Raw genomic sequence first — 14,874 nt, forward strand, 5'->3', positions numbered from 1 at the left:
ATTCCTCTGTGGAGGGAGTAGCCCCGAAAGGGTTGCAACCTCTTGTTTCCTCTGCCAATCCGAATGAGTTGCCAGAGGTTGCCAGCACGGCGGCCTTTTTTTCCTAACCACAGCAGGTTGTGATAGTCTGATAGTCAGTAGGTGGTGGGACATCCTTAAACATCTAACGTGTTTATAAATATACTGGAAAGGAGGGGCATCCACATCAAAGAAACGAGAGTGTGCGGGCATGGTAAGGATGAATGAGGCAATGAGTGAATGGGGAGGGTGTAGGCGGGGTGGGGTGGGGTGGGGTGGGGGGAGTCTCCTGTGTGGGTGTACGGATTAGCTAGTGCTGCGCAAATTCTATTGGCCTTGGTACTGCGGAAGTTTTCTGCATACGGTGTTTATCAATGGTTCATCAATTTACTCGTATGTATCAATGTGACAGAGATTACTGTCCTTTCTTTTTATGACTCTTGTCACTAGAAATGGCTTGATGTTATATATATATATATATATATATATATATATATATATATATATATATATATATATATATATATATATATATTATTAATTTCTACCACTATGTATCAGTCCTCTGAAGATGGCTTAGCAATACACCCTAAGCCAGGTTAAGACTTACAACCCTTTTACATATTTCCCTGTGTGTTAAGTGCATAAATCATGTGTCAAAGTGATTACAATCTTATATAAATAAAAATACCCTGGGCAGTACAAGGTAGAAGGAAGTGTCAGCTACTCGAGTACGATTACAGGGAAAATCCTCTACCAGAAGATTAAACTCTACGATAAAGAAATCCAAGAATTCTGCGTTCGAACGACGCATCAGAACAAATCAATGTACTTTCAAAACGTTTATGTACCACTGCTGGAGGCCCAAGTCACATTTCATTCATTTTAAATCATTTTACTGTTTATTCATAAACTTTATGAAGTTCATGAATAAATGCTATAGCGTTTATATCCATTGTCTCAAATTTTTAGATGGTGACCTAAGACAAGTTGCAGGTATTCGAACAAGGCAGTCCATCACCTCGTCCGGATGATTATTGTTAACGAAACTGCGACTCAGTATGGATTTCAGTCTGTGGCGGACGACAAATACGTTTTCAACATACATAATTCTTGAAAAGCTTTCCGACGGAACTTCCCAATCTCGAACAACCAAGAAAGTCTCACCTTCAATAAGTTTTAGGATGCACAAATTCTGATATGTGGAATCAGAGAGAAGAAAATTTCTCGAAATTCAAATACTTTTTATATTTTGTGAGTTTTCGATATTTGTGTGTGTGTGTGTGTGCGCGTAACTTACAAATCAAAGCTGAGAATGAAAGCTGAAATCGTTTGAGCAATAAGTAATTTTTAGTGGCAATTTTGAAGCTCTTTTGATGCAATTTGGTTCAAACTTTAAGAGTTTCAGCTGAATCGCTACTAGGTTTCTACGCTTCATAAGTTCCTTCTGAAAGTCACAATTTAAAATCATGATAAAGAAAAGAGAGAGAAGAGGCGTGAAACCAAAACACAGCTACTCTTCCAAACTTCATAAATTTTGGTTGAGAAAATTAGACACCCTCGCAAGTTTCAGACGCTTTCAAGTTATTTCTAAGCAAACAATTTTTGTTTTTATAAAAAGCTGTAGCTTTTTTTGTACTTCTCAACTTGAAACTTTGATGAAAGAAAGAAAACCTGCGCATTAAAAAGAAAAAACAACGAAACGACATCTTCCTGTTTCATAGTTTTGAGGGAGTAGACTATACTTGTTTATCGGTATATGTACGTCAATGAAAAAGAAAAACAGCATTTTCAAGTTTTAAAAACTTTGAAGCTTCATGTGTGACACGTGAGTCAACGAACGTTTGGATGTGAGAAATCTGTTAAACGGTAAAAAATGTCCTAACGCCGGAATTTATAAAAAGAATATAAGCTGAACAACAAACACTTTCGAAATCTCAACAAATTTTAGGCCTACACTCGCACTTACATTTACAAACTCGGAAAGAGAACCTCATTTAACAACATAACAAGATGACTTCATTAAGCTTCAATAATGTAAGTATAATTTTTTTCATTTGCTACTGTATCAGATTACGGTGATTACTTACTCAGTTTCAGCGTTTTCAATATTATTTACAACAAGCTTCAAGAATGGAGGTGTTACATGACTGCTAGACAGCAAATCAGATGGGATGAAGAGCTTTATGACTTTTTCCCATTGTTTTATTATTTCAAAAAGATCTCGGGGGCTCTTTCTCTAAACTCAACGAATGTAATTTTTTTTTTATACTGGATTTCCTAGAGAAGTTTATATTAAGGTTATATTAAGGGCTGACAGCAGCAGTTGCAAGTCAATGTATAACCTGCCCCCCCCCCTTTTTTTTTTAATCAAGCAGAGCTGAGTGGTCCTGGACCGAGCAAACAGCCACGCTCACACTAGGCTAATTGCTCTTTCCAAGGGTGGGCTTGCTGTTGGGCTGACGCACACCTATATTTATCTATATGTATCTATTTTTATATACATTATATATATATATATATATATATATATATATATATATATATATATATATATATATATATATATATATTATATATATACACATACGCGCGCGCACACGCACACACACACACACACGTTGCTTCCGTCAAAACCTACACTACGTCCTACCTCTAAACCATACGCTGATTTTGCAGTAAACAGATGTCCTAGTCAAACTGATCTTCCGTTCACAGATTCTGATCTCTAATCCTCTACCAATTTCGCCTAGTAACATTCATTACAATCTGAATAAGGAACACGATAAACTCCACCAACGACATTACTACATTTGTTATTCGTAACTAACGTCCTTATAACTGTATATTTATTCATAGCGGGAATGGCTAACTTGTCCTTAATTCTGTCATTAAGAAAAATGAACATTGTGAGGAACAAATCAGTGTCTAATGATTCCTAACGCGATTCGGTTTTCGTGTAGGTTTGTATACTTCCTTCTTCGATTTGCTCAGACTCTCGTTAATGAAATGTTCATGGTAAGCCAGCTTCACAAAATGTCATAAATGAGGCTCGCTTCCACCCACCGAACCACCGAACAACAGGGCACAACAGACGAACGTTGTGAAGACAGACAAGGCATAGGACTAGAGCAAGCAATAGACCTACCCTTCGTTGATAAAATAAACTCAGAATCGGTGACAACCCGAACATCGGCAAAAGTTATAAGTTATTTTAACAGTGCTGAGTAGTTTTGGTTTCATTCTGTAATATAAAGTCTAACCTAATTTGTGCATCAAAAATTAAATATAGGCGTTGTGAGATGTGAAGACTACTACTGTAATTACTTTGGACGAAAAATATCGATGTAAGTTTGTATATATATATATATATATATATATATATATATATATATATATATATATATATATATATATATATATATATATATAAATTATGTGCCTGGTAGCTAGTCTACTCAACTGTGTTAAATCACGCTCATAATAACAAGTTGTACAAAGAATTGCAAATTCTGCCATCGTACGTATTTGTAATTACCTCTTTCGATCAAGGCAATGCTCAAGTGTGAAAAATACAACTGAAGGACGGGACTCTTTTTCACACTGAACACAATATTACAAGATACGAATTGTGTAAAAAAAAAAAAAATACTTCAGTTATTTCGTTCCCAATACAGTCGTGCATGCCCATTAAATTATGTACCGTAGCTTCCACGTGGAATCGTGTTCACTTTCAAATAATAGCCTATTTCCTTAGTATTAAACTGTGAGATATCGGTATCTTATCAGCTGTTCTGTCTCGTATGCAACACTGGCCCAATGATTTTGTTGTGATGTGAAAACTTGCATCATAGATGTAAATAAAAGAAAGTGAAATACTCAATTTACTAGGCTATACTTGACGATGGGCAAAAATCCTGGTTTTCCCGATGGCACTGGCTCCATACGCTTAGTACTACTTAGAAAAATTGTATGAACTGCCATTCCAAAGTATGTTTTATATTTCTAGACATTCAAAATGAACAATGTATACCACTAGTTCTTTGAGGTTCCTGGTATAGGCCTAACACAATTTTTATAATCGATCGTATCTACACAATCGTATATCGCTTTACTTTCCATAAGTCAGAATTAAGCCTATAGTTGGGAGAACTACCTATAGCCTAACCTCTGATATTTGGGAGGAACGAAGATGGCGCCCAACAAATACGTAAATGAGCTCATTTAGGCGCCTGGCGAATTTTTGTCATCAAAAGTCCCTAAAATTATTGAAATATCTTTGACGGTTCAAAACTACAATAATCATTTAATTTACCAAGTTATTTTGAATACGGAAAACTGTTCATATCCCAACTATAGCCTAGTTGTCAGGTAGAATAAGGGGTGCTACTATAGTAAGATATCTACCGAGCTATTCGCGACCTACCAAAAATTAGGATGCTATCTACCAAACAACCCAATTAAGGCATATGGCAATTACTTCCTCAAATTATATACAAAACTATTTGATCGCCCAAGAGCTAGTACTAAACACGGCAAAAGTGACTCACCTACACTGTTTCGCCGTTTAGTACTAGCCCTGGGGAGTCAAATGTAGAAAATGAATGATAAATATACTACAGCCTGGTAGAACCGAATAAGGTTTGGCTATTTCACCAGATATCGGCCTTAAACAAACACAGCCGAATAAAATATATCGTTTATCAAGGTACTTTACAAAAATACAGAAATAAATAAATAAGTAAACAAACATACACTATATATACCACACACTTACCTGTTCACAATGCACCGGAGCTGAATATGCCCAGCCCTATTCTCTATAGTTGTCTATGGGTTTAGCGGTGAATCTTGAAACCATCAAAAAAAAAGTTCAAAGTATAATCATATTTTAGGACCCATTACCACTTCTTCATATTCCTTCATCTTGGCGTTTCAATACACCATATTTATACTTCTGCCTCGTATTCAAGCTCAAATAAGCTTCGACGAGCTTCTCCCGTCATCGTCTTGTAGACACTCTTTTCCATCCACTGGTCTTCATAAAATAAGAAATCCGTCACAGAAAATCTCCATTGCATTTCATTCCTTTCGTGATGCTTCAACCGTTGGCTAATGCAGCACTTCAGAAAAACCAACACAAACTAGTAAAAAAAACAGCTCCACAAACAACAACAAAAAAACACAACCAGTCTGAGGTAAAGTGACTCAAAAAGTAATTGGACTTGCCTTCAAAAAGGGCGACCTCGCAATACGCATGCGGTGTTTATTGTTAGTCCGAAACCTCCTTATGGGTTACAGATTATACTAATTTTTCTAACGAACCTGTAGATTTGTTGTGCTTTCAAGCCCCTGACGGTGTATGCTATGGGAGGGGAGGGGGCTCTGCATCCAAAATTCAAAGGACCACCAGTCAGTATAACACAGAGGACCCATTCGTCAGAAACAAACGCCATTTGCAATCGTCCCAGTGTCGTTCATATGCGAGCCTCGTTCTTGGCTTCCACTTAATTAAAAGAGTAAAATTACTTCAGCCGTGCATAGTTAAGTATGTGTACGATGTATGCGTCCCATAACATGAAATAGATCAAATGACAATTTTGTTACTGTATTTGCGTTAACATTTTTTTTCTACTCGGCAACAAAGTTAAGGGGAAGCCACTTTTCTTTCCATTCGGAGTTTGGCACCCTCAATAACCTTAAGGGGGAGCCAGTTTCCCTTCCATTTGTAGTCTATGCAACGTCAAACTGTGAATACCGAACATTGATCATTAGCAATGGTTAGTAAAATAATTGCTCTTCACCATCTGGTTAATTAAAAAGGAAACTTTAAACTGTGACCGTTGCAGGTCTAATCGTAGGGGAAAGCCCGCGAAAATGCACTTACCGCAGTACTAGACTTTTTCAGCAAACATCTTGCCGTGGAAGGAGGTGATGCAAGTAGAGTACACCCATCCGGTTCTTCAGGGATGAGATTGCTAGCCCATTGCCATCTTTTTTTTTTTATCCCAAGTTGACAGCGTTACCAATTTACAGTTGCGCGGTAGGCTGAGGGCCATCCTAGCACACGTGAGAAGACAACTGTGCCACGGCTTCCACTTCAGCTGTTCGTACTTCCAGAAAGTGGATGGTAGAGTTGATATATATATATATATATATATATATATATATATATATATATATATATATATATATATATATATATATATAGTTATGTTGCTTACAGTCACGTAGACCAGAGTAATCCCTCGCGACCTTTGTCATTAATGCGCACTGGCGGTTTTGACGTAGGAAATTCGCTAAAATCTGATGAAATCCTGATAACGGGCTGGTAAACACATGACGACTGGCTCTAGAAGTTCCATGAGATCATCAGATCTAGGTTAATGTTCTTGTATGCTAGTCATGATATACGCATATAAATATTAATACTTAAACTTTCTGAAAGCATATATATATATATATATATATATATATATATATATATATATATATATATATATATATATATATATATATATATATATATATATATATATATATATATATACAAAAAGATCATTGGCCCCGGGCATTCGTGAACGCTCATATCTTCCCAACTTACCCAGATATCTGGCCGAGATTTGTCCAGCTCAGCATTCTTCGAAAGAATCTTGATTTGTCTTATCATTTGTCCCACTAACATCACGTATCAACGTCAGGAAATGTGTTACGAACTACGAAGCCCATTGGGTATGTAAAGCCAGGGTTGAAATAGCTTGCTTCCTGCAAAAGCAACCAGTCGACGCAAAACTTGAAAAACAGGTCCGGTTTTAATGGAAGTCGATTATGGGATGTGTTCAGTTAATGTTGAAAGAGGCTATGATGGCTCTCTCTCTCTCTCTCTCTCTCTCTCTCTCTCTCTCTCTCTCTCTCTCTCTCTCTCTCTCTCTCTCTCTTAGGGAAAGGACTCTACGTGGTTATTTCTCATCCCTCCTGATAGAATTATTCTTTAGGTATTTACAAGTAATCGAACCAGCCCAACTCTCTCTCTCTCTCTCTCAACCTTTTTTCATTTCTTTTTTGTTAAATGTGATCAAGTGTGACCCTCTGTTTTTAACGTAACCCGTTAACCACACCTAGACCAATAGCTGGAAGGCGGTATACACTCAGGGCTTGCCAATGGCTGCCTGGAGGTACCGGTACTTCTGGCTATCACCAACGGTTCCCCACCCTGACTCAACAGCCGCTGCAAGTTTTTGATAATGAGAAGCTCAAGAAGAGGCATTTATCTTCAACGTTAAGCTGCTTTCGAAGACTCTCTGACCCTCGGATGCACTAGCCTAGGCCTAGGAACTATTTACGCTTTTATGAATAATTTTCATACTTATTATTATTATTATTATTATTATTATTATTATTATTATTATTATTATTATTATTATGCAGAAAAATCTCATAAACGCTTGAGTCACTAAAATAGTGAAGAAATCCACAATGACGTCAGTGTAAATATAGCCTATATATTAAAAATTTTTATATAACGCAGATATATATTTTTATATATTCACGCTGATATTATCGTGGATTTCTTCACCACTATTATTATTATTATTATTATTATTATTATTATTATTATTATTATTATTATTATTATTATTATTATTATTTAACACTGCCCACACTGACAGGGAAACTGTTCTATACACATTGCGAATAAAGAATGACAGAGCTAAGTGAAGTGAAAAATAAACTTCAGATCTAAAGCAACTGAAGACTAATTATCTAAAATCTTACGATTTCTTTTAATTCGTTTGCATTTTTTCGTCTTTAAATGACGAGCGAGGAAATTCTCAAGAATTACTTTATCTTTCATTATCGTTATGAGTAGTTCTCGGTAGAATTTCGTCGCAAAACTCTTATCGATATTGGTAGTCAGTATAGGTGACAGTTCCCGCGTAGGCTAATCGGTGACCCTTATGCTGAAGTAATTTGAGTTGTTTCAAGTTCATAATAATAATAATAATAATAATAATAATAATAATAATAATAATATTATTATTATTATTATTATTATTATTATTATTATTATTATTATTATTATTATTATTATTATTCTTTTATACCTGCCACGTTTTTAAACCATGGCATTTGTTTGTGAATGTGTGTGCACATGTTGAACAATAATAATAATAATAATAATAATAGTTATTATTATTATTATTATTATTATTATTATTATTATTATTATTATTATTATTATTATTATCCATTTTTGGGAAATTCATGGCATTATACATTTGTGAATGTCTATAGACTGTGAATAATAATAATAATAATAATAATAATAATAATAATAATAATAATTATTATTATTATTATTATTATTATTATTATTATTATTATTATTATTATTATTATTAACCATATGTTTTTTATTATTATTATATTATTAAAATTAATTCCAACCATGTGTTTTTGAAGCACTTTGAATAATAAATGTTTAGCTGTGTAATACACTTTAATAATAATAATAATAATAACGTCACCAACAAAAAACCAACGACCACAATAATACGATGCCCACACCTTCCCGACACACATTTAGGACAAAAGATATACAAAACATATATCTTATCAGTTCGATGTAGTTTAAAAAATAGTGTAATCCCCCCGCGTTGTTCTTATCAGGGGGGGCTTCCTCGTGAGCCAAATGGTTCCCTCGGAAAGGGACAAAGACACAACCAACCTTTTTATTCGTGCCTGAGAAGCCATCCCGAAAGGATAGACCGTAGTACCAACCATTTTGGTTTGCTGTTTTTAAGTCCTAGTTGCGAAACGGCGAATTTGCTGTCGAAGTCTTATTCTGTGTAACGAGGAGCTATGGATGGAACGGCTTTTGCAGACGTGAGTTTTAGCATTATTTTTCTTTTTCTTTTTGAGTTGTGTTGTTATTTTTATTATTATCATTTTTTATATACAACTTGGAGCTTTCAAGTAAGTGTTTTGTGACTAAATAAAATCTGAGAAGGTTGTACGCATTATGTGTAATCTCCTCTCTCTCACTCTCTCTCTCTCTCTCTCTCTCTCTCTCTCTCTCTCTCTCTCTCTCTCTTCTTCTTCTTCTTCACACACACACAAATGGAAACTAGCTTTGATTATTTACTGAATAATCCCTTGTGGGCCCTGAGGTGACCAAAGCTTAGCGAGCTTATGGGATGGAATAGAGAATTTAGGCCAAAGGCCAAGCGCTAGGACCCATGAGGTCATTCAGCGCTGAAACGGAAATTGCGAGTGAAAAGTTTTGAAAGGTGTAACAGGACGAAAACCTGGCAGTTGCACTATGAAAAAATTGTTAGAAGAGCGTGATGAGTGAGATGGAAGAAAGGGAACATGAACGGAGGTACAGTAAAAGGAATGAAAGGAGTTGCAGCTAGGGGCCTATGTGCCCAGACCGTGGTAGTGCTCACAGTGCACCGAGTGAGATGCACAGACGACACTACCCCGCTAGGGAGCATAGCGAATTATGACCCCTTGGCCAGTCGACCGTGGTGGGCCGCAGCCTGGGTTGGGAAAGGGACGATGGGGTAGCAACCTCACCCCGAAAAGACTCGCTAATCGTCTTTTCAATCTTCTCTTTCCAGAGATGTTTTATTGCCGTGGTCGTGATCGTCGCCCTTGGTATCATATTCGGTGGGATGATTTCCTTCATTAACTTCGGATACTCCCTGAATGGCTTGATAATCCTTATAAGTGGAGGTGAGTGGTTTTTAATTGATTAATTACTTTGCTACCTAACCAACTGAAATAGTAATTGATGGGAGGTGAACTTTTAATCCACTCATTAATTACCAAATTGTTTAGTGGGAGGTGAGTTGATGTGACAGACTTATAATTAACTGATAGGAGGTGAGTGGATGTACTTGGTGTTTAATTAATTCATTACTTATTTAATTTAATTCATTCGTTACTTAATCAAAATTTAATTACTAGTTGGTGAGTGGATATAGCTGACGTTTAATTAAATACTTTTAATTAACTAACTAATTATTAATCTAATCAATTTACTTGTAAGAGAGGTTTTAAAGTGAGGGTAAATGATAAGAGTGGCTAAAGTTTCTCGATGAGTTATCAAGTGAAAGTGAATTAAAGCCACTTACTTCTCTTTGTGGCTTTGCAAGTGCAGGTAAGTGCGTGACACTTGCCGTCGTGATTTGATAAGTGGGGGAATAATAATCCTGAGGTCTCTGTCAAGAAGATGAGCGGCCGCACTTACATTTCTTTGACCTTTTAAAGTGATGTAATTATTTTAGTTTCTTTTTTGTTTTGCTTATTCTTTAAAACATTTATGCAACAATGTCCTCCATTCATATTTCACGGGGCGACTGCTTCTTTTCTATCTCCCTTTACCTGGAGCTGAAATATAAGGAATGACAAGTTACGTAAATTCATTTTAAAACAGCATTTTATTGAAGCACTTGTATTTTCTGTTGCCTTTTAAGACAATAAGTGAGTATGTTGATAAACGAGCAAACATAGGCATACGCACATATATATTTATTCACACATATCTATCTATCTATCTATTTGTCTATCTGTATATATATATATATATATATATATATATATATATATATATATATATATATATATTCATGTTGGCAGATAGGTAGATCGTTTGTGTATCTTTACGATAGGCCTATGTATTATCCTTATTTCAACATTTCCTTGTTTTGCAGTTTTGATGCTGGCCATCACAATACCACTCGGCATCTTCTTCGCGTGGACACATCGAAGCCCTTCTGGGGACACGAGTGGTGAGGTTCCCTCGAATCGGGACCCTCCTCCGAAATACCGGCACACCTGGCGGAAAGAATACATCGAAACGAGTCCGGAGCAAATACGAGACGAACTCGAGAAGACGCTCAACCAGGAGCCTCCTGGAGGAACGAAGCGCGGTGCCATCCCGCTCATATGGACAACGGACATGGGGTTTAAAGCCTCCGGGCTCGGTTTGCCGTCTGTGGCGCCAGTTTTTGAATTAAACAGGCATCCTACAGTTTCTACAGTGTCCCTTGCAAGTTCTCCGCCACCGACAAGTTCTCAAAATAGAGGGAGATCCGCCTCTCAGTGGACATCGGTTTCGGTTGGGTCTAGAGGGCGATCGGGAAGCTGCGCCCTCGTACTAGATGATGATGATGAGGGCTTGCCAAGTTATGATGAAGTGCAGAAGTGGTGAAGAACAAACCATAAGAAAACTGGAGGAATTATGCATGACTCCTGGGGAAGGAACGAAGCAAACACATCTGTGATCTGTGTACACTCTAAGAAAGTACTGACGCTTTCCAATATGGCCTCCATTAAAGCTATCTTCATGATAGTTAGACCAATCGAGGCCTTGAGAAACACAGGTACCAAAAACAACTATAAACTTTGATTAAAGTTTATTTCTAATGACTTGACGAAAAGTTGAATCAACTTCAGTGGATTTATCTCAAATTCGAAATCTAAAGTTGGTAACACAAGTGGATTCTCCATACAGTGACAAGCCAATACTGCAGTAGACGTATACCTTGGACGGTGATCCTAGCAGTCAACGATACATTATTTGCCTAAGTGAATAATTAATTTTGTAATATATTAAGAGGTGATGGTGATTAGCATGCAGTTCTAATACCCAAAAATTCTACTGTCTGTGATATTTCTTACCACATTATTTATTTCCTAAGGTTAAGCTTCTTATCTTGATTTATGTTGTAACATTCATAAGCAACTCATTATTGAGTTTTCTCACTATTTAGAATTTTTAGTTTTACAGTTTGAGATAGTTTTTACTTTCTTGCACATTTTGAAACCTTAAATTCAAGGGTACTTAGAAAATAGGCTGTTTTACTGAATCTATATGCAGAAACTATCACAGCCGTAGCTATTTCATTCACCCACACAGAATGCTCACTGGCAGCGCGTCGGACCCTCCTATACACAGTGAGCCTTACACCTCCATATTATATATATATATATATATATATATATATATATATATATATATATATATATATATATATATATATATATATATATATATATATATATATATATATATATATATATATATATATACATGAAGACAGAATTCACAAAGGAAAGAGAAACAATGGAGTACTGCAAGGCCTTTCGACTTCTTGTCCTGTACTCAGTCTGCTAAGTAAAGAACAAGAATTCGAAAGACCTTGCAGTATTCCATTGTTTCTCTTTCCTTCGGGGATTTTGCCTTTATTTATATATATTCATCACGTTCCATATTTTCGTGATTCAGTTATACACACACACACACACACACATACATATAATATAAATAATATTATATATATATATATATATATATATATATATATATATATATATATATATATATATATATATGTTAGCTTGATAATGAATAATATTGACAAGACCAGGAAGAACATTCTTTATTACACAAGCTTTCGAGGTATAAAACTTGTGAGACAGAACGGGATAAGTTGTCATTTTTAGATGTACAGGTATACAGAAACAGTGGAAAATTTGAGACCTCTGTTTATAGGAAAAGTACGTTTACTGGCTTGGGATTGAATTACCTCAGTTTTTCACCAAAGTAGTATAAGATGAACTCAATACGCACTTTGATAAATAGAGCCTACAATGTTTGTTGTGATTTTAATTTTTTTCATCAAGATATGGTTTTCTCCAGAATTATTTTTCTGAAAACTCATATCCCATTTTTGTATTTTACAAAGTTCTGAAAAATTTTTAAATGAAAAGTTTTGTCCCAGACCGGTGTACAGTACTGCTCGTAAGGATGTAAAGTACATTAAATTGCCATACTTTGGTCATAGTGGCTATATGGTCCGAAAAAAGTTACAAGAAATACTTAAGTATTGTTTCCCTCAAATTAGTTTCCGGTTTGTTTTCGATAATCCTTTTACTGTAAGAACACTTTTGAAGGAGAAGCCTACTCTGCCTGTGGACCTTAATTCCTCTGTCGTTTACTTGTTCACTTGTTCGCAGTGTGGTCTGCGATGCGTGGGATCCAGTTCCCGCTGGCTCAGACACAGAATTTTGGAACACAGAGGTCTTTCTATTAGAACTAGGTTTCCTCTTTCCAAACCACCCTTTTCTGCCATTAGGGAACTCAGTTTAGCACAGGACCATCCTATCACTGACCTGGATTTTCGGGTACTGTCTTTTTGTTCAAACTGACTGGACCTTTTGATTTCAGAGTCGCTGTTTATTAAAAAAATGAAACCGGAATTGAACAACAACTCGTCTGGTATTCAACTAGCTATCGTGTAATTTCATAGTAGGTACACAATTGGGTCGTTAAATATTTTAGTTTGTGATTGGTAGTTTGTTTACATTTCACCTTATTTTTATATTTTTATGTTTGTGTTCGTTTTTAAATTTTCGTTTTTTTTTTGCTTCTCACCCTTTTTAGTTTGTAATTACTGTTCGTTTTATATATTTGATTAGTATTTTTGCTGAAGATTTATTATGGCAATTTATTTTATTGTAATTTCATTGATTCTAATCCTTGTCGGCTTTTCAGCCTGATGATGAGGTTTTATACCTCGAAAGCTTGTGTAATAAAAAATATTCATCCTGGTCTTGGCAATATTATTCATTATCAAGCTAAGATTTCCAAGTAGCCGCCCAGTTACCTCGACTATATAAATATGAATATATAAATGTATATAAATATGTATATATACATTATATACATATATAGCTGTACATAGATATGCGTATACATGTATGTGTGTCAAGCTTACTCTGCAAAGCACACCCACTCGAAGAAGTCATAAACTTATTACTCAACGTATCTCAAAACTTTATCTCAACACCTTCACTGACCCGTTTGATAAGACAATTCCCTTCTACCCGAAACGTAGCACTTTTCATGAAAAACCAGAGTGTGGATAGAAAAAAAATAAAAAGAAATCAGAGCGACTTGTCTTATCAGTTTTATAATAACCAATAAAACCCTTGTAGACTGACGTGCCGTATTTAAAAGTTCAATAACAGACTGCATTTTAGTAGATTGTAAAGTTGTTTATGACAAAGCTCCTTCTGATTGTTTTCCATTGTTTTGTATTGTTATTTATCTCGGCGTCGTTGAAAAGTAAAGTAAAGTACTTCTCGCGCATTGCGTTATCCATTTGAGCAAGCAAAAAATATCTTATCAAATTTAATTTTAGGAATGAGGATCATAAAAATTGCGCCATCAGTTACAATTTCGTCTCGACAAAAAGCTAAAAATTAAGAAAGCTCCAGTTAACCTAAGAAAATGCCCTAGTTAGCATTCAGAGAAAAATAAAAATTAGATGATTCTTTGCCCTCAAGAATGGAAAAATAGTTAGGCCTACATTCAGCAAAAATTTAAGTCTTTCATAGTCTATATAAAGATGTAAGGATGTAACTAAAAATTCTGAATAAAGGGACAAAGAGAGAGAAACCTTTCAGTGACAGAGATTGATAGATGGAGAGAGATTTTAAGAAAACGAAGAGTAGAGAGAGAGAAAGAGAGAATTTCAAAACATCTCTGTGGTTTGGCTATGCCTCCCCACAAGGCCAGAACTCAGAAACAGAGAGATTTGTAAACTAGCTAGAACGGCAAAACCGTGTCGTGATTAGAAAAGCAAAACACGGGTAAATATCATCATTGTGTCGTGGTTACGAAGCCATTATGACTGCTCTGAAACGAGTTCGTAGTCACGAGGAATTTGTAACAAAAAACAAGGTAGCCTTGTAATGGAATAACAGCCAGAAAAATTCATGATTTTGGTGTTTGAGAAACTCCTCCTTGAGGGAGGTAACATTCCAAAAATAGGGCGTTTCAGG

At 35.6% G+C, this 14,874-nt stretch overlaps 1 protein-coding gene across 3 annotated transcripts; it reads left to right on the forward strand.

The window, feature by feature from the left end:
- The first annotated feature begins 1,088 nt into the window (after window positions 1–1,088).
- LOC136851523 (uncharacterized) lies at window positions 1,089–13,983 on the forward strand. Of its 3 annotated transcripts, none has more exons than XM_067125752.1 (3): window positions 1,089–1,272; window positions 9,642–9,756; window positions 10,737–13,983. In XM_067125752.1, exons 1-3 carry the CDS (start codon window positions 1,219–1,221, stop codon window positions 11,234–11,236), a joined length of 669 nt encoding a protein of 222 aa, XP_066981853.1. In that variant the 5' UTR covers window positions 1,089–1,218; the 3' UTR covers window positions 11,237–13,983. The 3 variants fall into 3 exon arrangements, with proteins under 3 accessions (XP_066981853.1, XP_066981855.1, XP_066981854.1); XM_067125754.1 differs by lacking the exon at window positions 1,089–1,272 and adding an exon at window positions 1,337–2,055; XM_067125753.1 differs by lacking the exon at window positions 1,089–1,272 and adding an exon at window positions 8,741–8,904.
- Window positions 13,984–14,874: the final 891 nt, after the last annotated feature.

This window comes from Macrobrachium rosenbergii, chromosome 23 (genome assembly GCF_040412425.1).
Source record: "Macrobrachium rosenbergii isolate ZJJX-2024 chromosome 23, ASM4041242v1, whole genome shotgun sequence".
Classification (NCBI taxonomy): Eukaryota; Metazoa; Arthropoda; class Malacostraca; order Decapoda; family Palaemonidae; genus Macrobrachium; species Macrobrachium rosenbergii.

Coding starts and splice junctions, on each gene's coding strand:
- LOC136851523 (XM_067125752.1), top strand. CDS start 1,219: ATGTGGAATCAGAGAGAAGAAAATTTCTCGAAATTCAAATACTTTTTA. Junction 1,273..9,641: donor TCAAATACTTTTTATATTTT/GTGAGTTTTCGA, acceptor TTCTCTTTCCAG/AGATGTTTTATTGCCGTGGT. Junction 9,757..10,736: donor GATAATCCTTATAAGTGGAG/GTGAGTGGTTTT, acceptor CTTGTTTTGCAG/TTTTGATGCTGGCCATCACA.